Source organism: Eptatretus burgeri, chromosome 11, assembly GCF_056783735.1.
Source record: "Eptatretus burgeri isolate ZD-2024b chromosome 11, Ebu_testis_v1, whole genome shotgun sequence".
In the NCBI taxonomy this organism is placed as follows: Eukaryota; Metazoa; Chordata; class Myxini; order Myxiniformes; family Myxinidae; genus Eptatretus; species Eptatretus burgeri.
The window spans coordinates 47,308,830-47,321,109 of NC_140971.1; the positions used below are offsets into that span (position 1 = coordinate 47,308,830).

Genomic DNA, 12,280 nt, shown 5'->3' on the forward strand with positions numbered 1-12,280 from the left:
ACTCATGCAAATAGAAGCACCTCGATTCAACATTCCACAAAGACCATCTTTGGACAAAGCATCTCTGCCAGAATAAAGGAGGGATTTCCTTCAATTTCGTTTTCCCCTTGTCTGTATTTAAGTCTGCGTGTAGAAGCGCCTTGACTTAGAGTTTAATTTACCTCACGTATTTATAATTATTAAATTTATTATTGTCTTTTGTAAATATTTGTCTATTTTCATTAAATGTTTTCATTTTAAGAAGCTGTATCCGTGTATTTGTCATGGGGTTCGAGGAAAAGCCCCCCCCCTGTGCATTCATTTCTGTGCCCACGTCGCACCGCCATTGCGCCCCATCTTTTCCGCATGTGTGGTAATCTCCGATGATCAACGTGTCTGCCTCTTAATAAGGAAGAACCACTCGACCGTCCGGGCTGGCGGTGTTAACTACCCATCACCACAATTTGGGTCGTGGGGGATTAACCTGGACCGCCAGCCCCGCGACAATATATAGCACACAAAATTGAAAGCATTGTGCATTGGCATTCATTTGGTAATAAATGTGCTGATTTTTGTTTCCATTCATCACGAGTAATGCAGATGCAACAATTGGCAGTAAATGTGTGAACAGTGACCTTCAAGTTCACGGAACTGACCTACGTGAATTAAAAATACAAACTGCACATTTTCTCTTTGGAATCACACAATGAATGAAAGGGTAAATATATCACTCCCTGAAAGTGATGTCTGTGACCTCTCTCAGTTATGGCGGCCATTTTGAGTTCAGAAATCTGCTGTGATTCTGTGAACTCATGTAATAACCGATTCAATCACTGGGATGCATGCAAAATGATTGCTGTACAGGGAGCCATAAAATTAAGCAGGCTTTATTTATTTATTTATTTTTTATAGAAAACAAGCTACTTTGAAAGGTTGTATCAACTGAGAGTTAATCTCGATATAATGGAGGGAAAGCTTGTATGCATGTATTAAGGGAAGCGCAAAGTACCCCTCCCTTTATATGGAACGGTTTCTCCTGCTGCAACTTTAACACAAGGACTGAAAATTCGTTTCTCGGCATCTACTGGATGAAATGGGCTGCAAGTTTCCAAAGTTAATCCTTCGTACGTCGAGGTAATATGTTCCAAATTTCAGCAATGTCCATTTCCACATTCTTGAGTTTTTAATGAAAACCCTTAAAATCAACGTTGGTGTCTGTCAGTCTATCCGTCCGTCTGCCAGAAATGTGTTGGCACTCATATGTCAAAGGCTATACATTGGCACAAGCTGAAACTGGGAATATATATTGATCAATACGTCTAATTAATGGCTTTCAAAAGAAAATCCACCAAGTGCCATGGTTTTTGTTTTTTGCTATTTTTTGCTCATATTCTACGAACCACACATCATCCCCAAATAACCGTCAGAAACATCATGCGATTCTGCTTGGTTTCCAACCGGAGGGCAGCACTATCTGTCATTTCTGGATATGCATTAGTAGATCAATTTATTTGTGCATTAAGTTAGTCGTCTGTAATTGTACGTACTCATTCATTCAATCAATCATCATCGACGAAGTAGGTACTAAGTCAACTCGTCATACACCATTCCCAAACCACAGTACGTACCCATTCTTGGGAAAAATGCCAGCGGCATGAAAAAAAAGGCCCCTCTATATGGTGTGTGCCTTGTGGCAAACAACAGAAAAGAAGGGACATTGCATGGCTTGTGGAAAATGCCAGACGATAGAAAATAAGGCACATTCAAAAAAAATCTCGTGTGCGTGCTGTACTACCCTTGTGTTCTTAGGAGGAACCAAGTAATGCTCTATAAAAGGTTCATATAAAGAGGTGTCAATTTTTTAAACAAATTAATCACACACATGCACATTATCTTATGTGTTTTCGTTTTCAAGGTACACAAAAAGCTTTATATACTGACGGGTTTTTAACCTATATATGAGCTTTTCTGGATTCTGGATACTACATGCATACATACAGTGCTGTTTTTTGTCAGGAAAAAACTGCAAACGAAAGGAGGGAAGCAAGTGATGGTTTGGCAATCAGGAACAGCACAATAAATAAACTTTCATCTTTGCCAATCCCTATCTCAGACAGAATCATAATACTTAGGGTACAGTTAGCCAAAGATAGGTATGCCACCATCATTTCAACACATGCCCCTACAATGACCCATGCTGAAACCAACATATAAGCGTTTTACCAGCAGCTGGAAGATACCATCAGCAAGATCCCTAATGCTGACAAGATCCTCCTCATGGGGGATTTCAGTGCTCAAGTTGGTTTCGATAATGAGACCTGGAAGCATGTAATAGGCTCATTACCCTGTGCTCATGAAGCAAAAAGCGGGGTTAAGTGCTCGGTCGCGTCCGTGTGTCATGCGTGCATGCGTCCGTATGTGTCCACATTTTAAAAATTCATTTTCTCAGCAACCGTTGGTCAGATTGACACGAAATTTTATAAATAGGTGCAGCGACTCCTGCATAATTTTAGTAATAATGATGACGTCATCGGTTACGTGGTCCAGGCGCCATCTTGGAAAAACCGAGAAACTTTGCACCTCCATATCTCCAAAACCACTCCATGGAAAAAATGTACATATGGCTGATTATCAAGTACTCCCCATGGGGAAAAATATGTGTTAATGATGATGTCATTGGTACCTTCATTATGATGTTACAATTCGACAAGTGCAACACTTGATCCGATCATTATGAAAAAAAAATTATTTGCAATTGTTGAAACCGCTAACCAATCAATGTAAAACTTCAACAAATTGATCAATTACCCATGGGAAATATAGTTTGATAAACGTGACATCATCGGTTACTGGTCTTTCAAAGGCGCTGGGTAGAAGAATGCATTCCTCAGGGTTCAAAGATGCTATTATAGTGTCTATCTACAAAAAGAAAGGTGATAGACTCAACTGTAGCAACCAAAGAAGAATCTCCCTTCTTTCCATTCTGTGCAAGGTCCTGGCTAAAATAGTCCAGCAATGCATCCAAACACTGGTAGAGTTAATTCTTCCCGAGAGTTAATGTGGATTTGGAGCCAATCGTTCCACAACGGACATTATATTTACACTGTCAGCTGCAGAAGAAGGTCAATGAACAACACCAACAGCTGTATGTCGTCTCTATTGATTTTACAATGAACAACACCAACAGCTGTATGTCGTCTCTGTTGATTTTACCAAGACTTTTGACTCCATAGATTTGGTGACTCTTTGGAAGGTCCTTTCTTTATTTGGCCTCCCTAGCAAGAGAATTAACTTAGTTAAAAGCTTTCACGACAGCATGAAGGCCACAGTTAGTGTAAGCCATAATGTGAAGTAGAGTTGTGGGCTGGCACCTACATTATATTTGATTGTAGTCTCGAGGGGAACTAAGGACACACAACATGGTGGGATGTTCTTAAGAACCAGATGTGATGGTGGCTTCTTCAATCTCAGAAGACTCAAAGCTGACAGCAAGGTACGCAAGAAGTGCATTAAAGAACTGTTGTACTCCAATGACACTGCACTGCTGTCTACCAACCTGCTAGATATCCAAAGCATGTGAAACACCTTTAAGGCAGCATCCACCTCTTTCAGTCTCTCAATAAATGTGAAGAAAAACTCAATTGCTTTTTCAGCCCTCGCTAAATACTCCTGCAGTGGAGATGCCAAAATTATTCCTGAACTTGCAAATACAACTCGTCACTTCATTGATGGGGGCTATTAAGGGGTGGGGTTGAGAGGAGAGGGGGAGGGGAAGCTAGGAAGGGGGAGGAGAGAGAGAGGAGAGAGAGATGGGAGAGAGATGGGAGGGAGATGGGAGAGAGAGAGGGGAGAGAGAGGGGAGAGAGAGGGGAGAGAGAGGGGAGAGAGATGGGAGAGAGATGGGAGAGAGATGGGAGAGAGATGGGAGAGAGATGGGAGAGAGATGGGAGAGAGATGGGAGAGAGATGGGAGAGAGATGGGAGAGAGATGGGAGAGATGGGAGAGAGATGGGAGAGAGATGGGAGAGAGATGGGAGAGAGATGGGAGAGAGATGGGAGAGAGATGGGAGAGAGATGGGAGAGAGATGGGAGAGAGTTGGGAGAGAGATGGGAGAGAGATGGGAGAGAGATGGGAGAGAGATGGGAGAGAGATGGGAGAGAGATGGGAGAGAGATGGGAGAGAGATGGGAGAGAGATGGGAGAGAGATGGGAGAGAGATGGGAGAGAGATGGGAGAGAGATGGGAGAGAGATGGGAGAGAGATGGGAGAGAGATGGGAGAGAGATGGGAGAGAGATGGGAGAGAGATGGGAGAGAGATGGGAGAGAGATGGGAGAGAGATGGGAGAGAGATGGGAGAGAGATGGGAGAGAGATGGGAGAGAGATGGGAGAGAGATGGGAGAGAGATGGGAGAGAGATGGGAGAGAGATGGGAGAGAGATGGGAGAGAGATGGGAGAGAGATGGGAGAGAGATGGGAGAGAGATGGGAGAGAGATGGGAGAGAGATGGGAGAGAGATGGGAGAGAGATGGGAGAGAGATGGGAGAGAGATGGGAGAGAGATGGGAGAGAGATGGGAGAGAGATGGGAGAGAGATGGGAGAGAGATGGGAGAGAGATGGGAGAGAGATGGGAGAGAGATGGGAGAGAGATGGGAGAGAGATGGGAGAGAGATGGGAGAGAGATGGGAGAGAGATGGGAGAGAGATGGGAGAGAGATGGGAGAGAGATGGGAGAGAGATGGGAGAGAGATGGGAGAGAGATGGGAGAGAGATGGGAGAGAGATGGGAGAGAGATGGGAGAGAGATGGGAGAGAGATGGGAGAGAGATGGGAGAGAGATGGGAGGGAGATGGGAGAGAGATGGGAGAGAGATGGGAGAGAGATGGGAGAGAGATGGGAGAGAGATGGGAGAGAGATGGGAGAGAGATGGGAGAGAGATGGGAGAGAGATGGGAGAGAGATGGGAGAGAGATGGGAGAGAGATGGGAGAGAGATGGGAGAGAGATGGGAGAGAGATGGGAGAGAGATGGGAGAGAGATGGGAGAGATGGGAGAGAGATGGGAGAGAGATGGGAGAGATGGGAGAGAGATGGGAGAGAGATGGAGAGAGATGGGAGAGAGATGGGAGAGAGATGGGAGAGAGATGGGAGAGAGATGGGAGAGAGATGGGAGAGAGATGGGAGAGAGATGGGAGAGAGATGGGAGAGAGATGGGAGAGAGATGGGAGAGAGATGGGAGAGAGATGGGAGAGAGATGGGAGAGAGATGGGAGAGAGATGGAGAGAGATGGGAGAGAGATGGGAGAGAGATGGGAGAGAGATGGGAGAGAGATGGGAGAGAGAGAGATGGGAGAGAGAGAGATGGGAGAGAGAGAGATGGAAGAGAGAGAGATGGGAGAGAGATGGGAGAGAGATGGGAGAGAGATGGGAGAGAGATGGGAGAGAGATGGGAGAGAGATGGGAGAGAGATGGGAGAGAGATGGGAGAGAGATGGGAGAGAGATGGGAGAGATGGGAGAGAGATGGGAGAGAGATGGGAGAGAGATGGGAGAGAGATGGGAGAGAGATGGGAGAGAGATGGGAGAGACATGGGAGAGAGATGGGAGAGAGATGGGAGAGAGATGGGAGAGAGATGGGAGAGAGATGGGAGAGAGATGGGAGAGAGATGGGAGAGAGATGGGAGAGAGATGGGAGAGAGATGGGAGAGAGATGGGAGAGAGATGGGAGAGAGATGGGAGAGAGATGGGAGAGAGATGGGAGAGAGATGGGAGAGAGATGGGAGAGAGATGGGAGAGAGATGGGAGAGAGATGGGAGAGAGATGGGAGAGAGATGGGAGAGATGGGAGAGAGATGGAGAGAGATGGGAGAGAGATGGGAGAGAGATGGGAGAGAGATGGGAGAGAGATGGGAGAGAGATGGGAGAGAGATGGGAGAGAGATGGGAGAGAGATGGGAGAGAGAGATGGGAGAGATGGGAGAGAGATGGGAGAGAGATGGGAGAGAGATGGGAGAGAGATGGGAGAGAGATGGGAGAGAGATGGGAGAGAGATGGGAGAGAGAGGGGAGAGAGATGGGAGAGAGATGGGAGAGAGATGGGGGAGAGAGGGGAGAGAGACGGCAGTGAGATGGGAGAGAGATGGGAGAGAGATGGGAGAGAGATGGGAGAGAGATGGGAGAGAGATGGGAGAGAGATGGGAGAGAGATGGGAGAGAGATGGGAGAGAGATGGGAGAGAGATGGGAGAGAGATGGGAGAGAGATGGGAGAGAGATGGGAGAGAGATGGGAGAGAGATGGGAGAGATGGGAGAGAGATGGGAGAGAGATGGGAGAGAGATGGGAGAGAGATGGAGAGAGATGGGATGAGAAAGAGAAAGAGAAAGAGAAAGAGAAAGAGAAAGAGAAAGAGAAAGAGAAAGAGAAAGAGAAAAAGAGAAAGAGAAAGAAAGAGAGAAAGAGAAAGAGAAAGAGAAAGAGAAAGAGAAAGAGAAAGAGAAAGAGAAAAAGAGAAAAAGAAAGAGAGAGAGAAAAAGAAAGAGAAAGAGAAAGAGAAAGAAAAAAAAAAAGAGAAAGAGAAAGAGAGAGAGAGAGAGAGAGAGAGAGAGAGAGAGAGAGAGAGAGAGAGAGAGAGAGAGAGAGAGAGAGAGAGAGAGAGAGAATGACAGAGATTTTGGAGGAGCGTGCTTCATTTTATGAGGAGGGGGGAGTGAGGAGGGGACAGAGTGAGAGAGAAGGGTGAGGAAAAAAAGACAGGTGAGGGGTGGAGGTGGGGTTCATAAAGATAATGATGTGTTATGCTTAATGACCGAACACACACACAAAAACAAACTCGTATCAGAACAGCTGTACACACAACGACACAACAGAGTTGATAATGTAATCCACTGGCACATCTGCAAAAACTTTGATGTTGCAGTTCCAGAAAATTTATGGGAACATGAACCAAAACTAATCACTGAAAACATGGAAGTACGTACTGCTCACGTACGACCTAATGATCCCACCAAGCGTGAACATCGAAAACAAAGCATTGTGACCTGTTATCATATTTTGGTACAAAAAAGAGAAGAAGGCATTGCTTATTGAGGTGTTAATACCAGAGACTTTGGACTAAACAATGCAGAAATCAAGAAAATGACCAAACACCAAGACCTCAAGAATGAAGCGAGATGACCCTGGAAGCTGAAAAATGCCAAAGTTGTACCAGTGATGGCTGGACCTTTAGGAATGATGAAAAATAACCTCACAGAGATATTAAACATAGGGGCAATACCATTGGGTGCTCACCTGGTAGTGGCTGGATAAGATAACCAGGCAACCACTTGTAGGCATGGATGCCCCACGAAATATATATTGGAGAAAAAGTAAATACCTATGGATTTTTTATGCCATGAACAAACCTTGGTACATCACAGGTGATAAAGGTTGTGGTCAAGTTTCATAGAAATTGCATGTGTGGTTTCAGAAAACAAAGAAAATGCATATTTTGGGGGACAACCTCCCTCCCCCCATCGACCCTCCTTGACCCAATTTTTTTTTTTTTTAATGTCGTGAACAAACTTTAGTACATCACAGGTGGTGAAGATGGTGGTCAAGTTTCATCGGAATTGTGTGTGTAGTTTTGGAGGAGAAAGCACACACATATTTTGAGGGGCAACCCCACTTAAATCCCCTTTGAGCCAGATTTTTCTTATGCCATGAACAAACTTTGGTACACCATCGGTGATGAAGGTTGGAGTCGAGTTTCATTAGAATTGTTTTGTGTCGCTTCTGAAAAAAAAGCAAATATCTCTTTTGGGGGCAATCCCCCTCCTCATAACGTCCCTCTGTAGACCCTTTCAGACCCCGTTCTTTTTTTAATGCCATTATTGGTGATGAAGGTTGTGGTGAAATTTCATTGTAATCGGATGTATAGTTTCGGAGAAGAAGTTGCAAGTATTTGTAGACAGATGGACGGATGGACGACGCGCCATCACATATGCTCCCTGGAACTACTTTACAGGTAAGTTAAAAACCAACCGTGGGAATATTATAACAAATGAACTACAGTTGGAAGCTGTTCAGGGCTCAGCGACGATCCTGAAGAGCGCCTTCGGCACAAAACTTTGAGAACAGAAAACTTCACAGCTTGGTCCATGAAACTTCACAGCTTGGTGACCCCTTACTGAAATGAGGTGGAAGTTTTGAGCCTGCACTGGGAAGACTCCATTCCACATTCTGAAACCCACATATGTAGATACCAATCAATGACACACGCACGCACGCACGCACGCACTTGGCCGATATCGGCAATTTTTCGGGAATCGGCAGGTTGAAGTGAGTGTGATTACCAATTCCAGTACGTCCTGTATACAACCCAGAAACCTTGAGTAACTTTCACCGAAAAACAGCATTACTTTTCTATCGACTTTTCAGGGTGGAAAAACATTATTCTTTATGAATAGCTGCGTGAGACGGGTGGGAAAAAAATTGGTTGGGTAATTTAGAAAATACGTTAATAAGGCAACTGGCTCAGCAATCGGGTTTCATCAAATATATTTTGCTTTGAAAATCAAAAAGACAAACATATAGCTTTTGTAAAGCAAATCCGATAACCAGATGTTTTTGAAACAGGTGAGAGGACAAAGGAAATCCTGAAGGAACCTCCATAAGATACGGGATGAATCTTTGCCACCACGGCACCCGTTAACAGGCATGGCATGTCCACACACCCACGGAGAGTCCGTACAGATCCAAATCTACCCATATGTACCATGTCCGTGTGTGCTGTATACATACCTCTACCTTGGAATAACTGTCGACTGAACATCCCGATCAGTACACACACGAACTGCACTGCACAGCTCAGCGAATCGCTTAAGCACTCAAGCACTCCAATGGAACGCCTGGCTTGGCAAGCGATTACCAATTGCCATCGATACGACTATGCAGCAAATTGCAATGTCCGAATTGGATAAATCGACACTTTTTTTTTTAAGAGTTGGAACTGCTGATACTTTCAACTCTGGAGCTTACATTTTGTAATAATCCTTAGTTTAAAAGATTCTCTCGGTTATTCATATGCACAAATGAAATAAAGCCATGGACGCTGGCGTCTCCAGGCATTTATAAGAATTGCAACATACCCAGTGATTCATAGCTATGATGAACAGGCATTCGATAATATGAGTGAGGAAAGTGAAAAAAAATTTTTCGTTAAGAAATCGTTGCAGCCTGTTAAAGTCAAGGCATGGTTGAGCAGGCCACAAACCATGGTGGCTTCAGATCCCAGCGAGGTCACACAGGAAGCGCCTTAAGACCCCCTTCATAGTGAGGTGGCTGAGGATGTGCTTGATGAAGGATATAATTAAATAAGGCAGTTAATCATCTTCAAAAGGGGTGTTTTAAACCCAAACACCAAATTTCACTCACACTTCCTTGGAGTTTTTTCTTTTTAGTTTTTTGTATACACTGTCAAGGCTCATATGAGAGCTAACACACAGAACATACAACAAGGGGAGCAGTAGACAATATGGGCAGGAGAGGGAAGGAAAAAAACAGTTTGAAACAGAGACATGAGAAGATCTGTGGAAGGGAGGGGGATGGGAGGGGTACATAGGGTAAACAAGATGGAGAACACAGGGACTTTCAGGTCCTTACATGACGGGGACTTTCAGGAAGGAAAGCAGGGAATTTGAAGGAGGTGGGTTTGGGGTGGATTTGTGGGGGTAGAAAAGATCATGGTTTTGGATTGGGGAAGATAAGAGATGGTGATGAACAGCTGTTTTGAAGACCTGGAGGGAAGATTGGGATTGAAGAGAGTGTGGGAGTTTGTTCCAAAGGTGGGGGAAAATAGGAATGAAAGATTGAAGGTGAGCAGTGATTCTTGATTTTGGTAGTTTTACCAGAAGAGGGTTGCTGGCGGACCTTGAGCGCCATGCAGAAATATGGGGGGGGGGGGGGAATATCTCAGACAGAGCAGGTGGAGCGAGGCTGGAGAGGAGATGGTAGAAGACAGACAGACCACAGACCTGCCTGCGGTGATAGAGTGAGAGGCCCAAGAAATCAGCCTCATCATGGGAGATACCATTAATCATAAATGCCTTGGTTTCCACAGCGTGAAGCTGAGAAAGGTGAAAGCTGGGAGCACCAGCCCAGAGGGTAAAGCAGTACTCCATCAGGCTGTGGAGGAAAGATTTCTATGTGCTCAGGAGCTCAGGTCCACCAAGGAAGGACTTTGCACGATGGAGGATGCCCAGTTGGCGACTGGCTTTGGAGGCCAGTTCCCTTAATATGCCGGCAAGGTTTCAGGCTGCTAGGTTTCAAAGATCCAGAGATATGGAGGACACAAAACACACCACAACACACCACAACACAACACAACACAACACAACACAACACACAACACACAACACACAACACACAACACACAACACACAACACACAACACACAACACACAACACACAACACACAACACACAACACACACACACACACACTAGTACAGATTTGTTTAGGACTGGGGATTGTATTTTTAATAGGCCAAGTGAGTGTGTACATGATGTGTCAGGTATATGGCCCACGTCATATTTGTTTTGGAGTAGAAAACTGACATGTCTGGTACATGACTGATGTAATTTTTTTTGGAGGGGGGGTCAAAATGTAAAGTGTGGGGAGGTGAACAAAATGGTGTGTTGGGTACTAAAAGATGGTGGCCATTTAGAAAAAAAATAATAAAAAAAAATAGAAAGGACTTCTTCCTTCTTCCTTTTGAAAAAAAAAACATCCAGACGATCAACTGGTATTTTAATTTTTTTATTTGGCCTAATGTGTAAATTGTTAAAAACGAAGTCTCTCTTATTTAAGACAATGGGACCCTTACAACAATATCCCATCCGACCTGATAATTTTTGTATGAAATCTCATGAGAAATCATTGAGTTTTAAATTCTGAAAAAACAATATTCAAACACCACTAAAAGCATGTCGTGAGCAATGTAGACATTTTAACTCCATTTATATGCCATTTCGGTTGGTAGGCCTTACCTGTCCTGCATGTGATGATGCAGTGTGTCGAATTTCCCAACCGCCAGGTGAACAAGTGTTCATCCAACTCGATGTCATTGCTCAGGTTCTTGGCAATGGTGTACTCATAATGCACTCCTGGGTGCACTGGGTGCACTTAATAATACACTCCTGGGTTCTTCTTTTGAAAAAGCAGCTTTCAGGTAAAAGGCAATTGAGATAGTGTTTTAAATTAATGAACACAAACAAATAATTTTATTGAAATACATCATTAAGTAAAACCTTGTAAATTTCCACCCAGACTGATAAAAATAAAAATTAACAGATCATCGTAGTGTGTGTGTTTCACAGCTGAAGCAAGATTTAAAATGATGGTTTAAAATAATGGTCATTTCAGTCACGGTAAATGATGTTATTGGAAGCAGAAACATGATGGAACTAGAACGGCTCTCAGTAGAGCGCACAGCCACATATCTCCGCCAGGCTGAACAGTTTATGTATTGTATCCGACTGATAGGTCAGATCTGAATCCGTGATACTCTAATCCATGCGGGAATCAGCTTGTTATTGTCACCGAGCCAACTCATCCACCAAGTTTAGTCATAATCAGTCCACACTTTTTGAAATATCATGCCATACATCGTTTTTGGCCCGATATCTCAATGGTGAGTTTTATATAAAACTTATAAAATTAAAAAATTATCAGATCCGAATCCGGATCTTCACCAAAATTGAATCAACTCTTCCTTGTCACACACCCAACCTGTCCATCAAGTGTCATCCAAATATGTCTATAACTTTTTTCAGATATCCCGCTATATATGGTTTTTGTCACTTTCTCTCAATGGTGAAGAATCACTTAAAAGATTCAACATCAGTACCCGGATCTTCACCAAAATATAATTCATTCATCCTTATCACACACACACAAACTGTCCATCAAGTTTTTCCGAATCTGCCCGTCACGTTTTGAGATATCCTGCTCACAAACAAACAAACAGACAGAGCGACAGACAAACAGGGGTGAAAACATAACCCTTGTCCACCTTCAGTGGTGGAGGTAAAGAGTGCCAGTGTGGTTTGTTGGGTTTAAATCTAATGCTCAGGACTGGACGCTCCACAATTTTTAGAACTGTTGTCATTGCAGCAATTCCTCGCAGACACGGCACAATGTTGAAACACACTGTCATGCTGGTAGACTTAAGGGCCCTCAATGTACTACTGCACCAAGCCGGTAGTACAGCATTGTGCAAAGTATCACAAGGAGACGCCAATGTAAAGCGCATGCTGCTTTGCATAGTGGTTAGACATGCA

The 12,280-nt window shown here is 44.1% G+C and overlaps 1 protein-coding gene across 2 annotated transcripts in view; it reads right to left on the minus strand.

Annotated features, from left to right (window-relative positions):
* Nucleotides 1–12,280, minus strand: part of LOC147017007 (A disintegrin and metalloproteinase with thrombospondin motifs 7-like) — a 130,520-nt gene that overhangs the window by 71,067 nt on the left and 47,173 nt on the right. For both annotated transcript variants that reach the window (XM_085846343.1, XM_085846344.1), the window contains one exon: nt 10,988–11,162. In XM_085846343.1, the coding sequence (XP_085702469.1) occupies nt 10,988–10,998 (11 nt within the window). In that variant the 5' untranslated portion in view covers nt 10,999–11,162. The remainder of the gene's footprint in view (nt 1–10,987; nt 11,163–12,280) is intronic.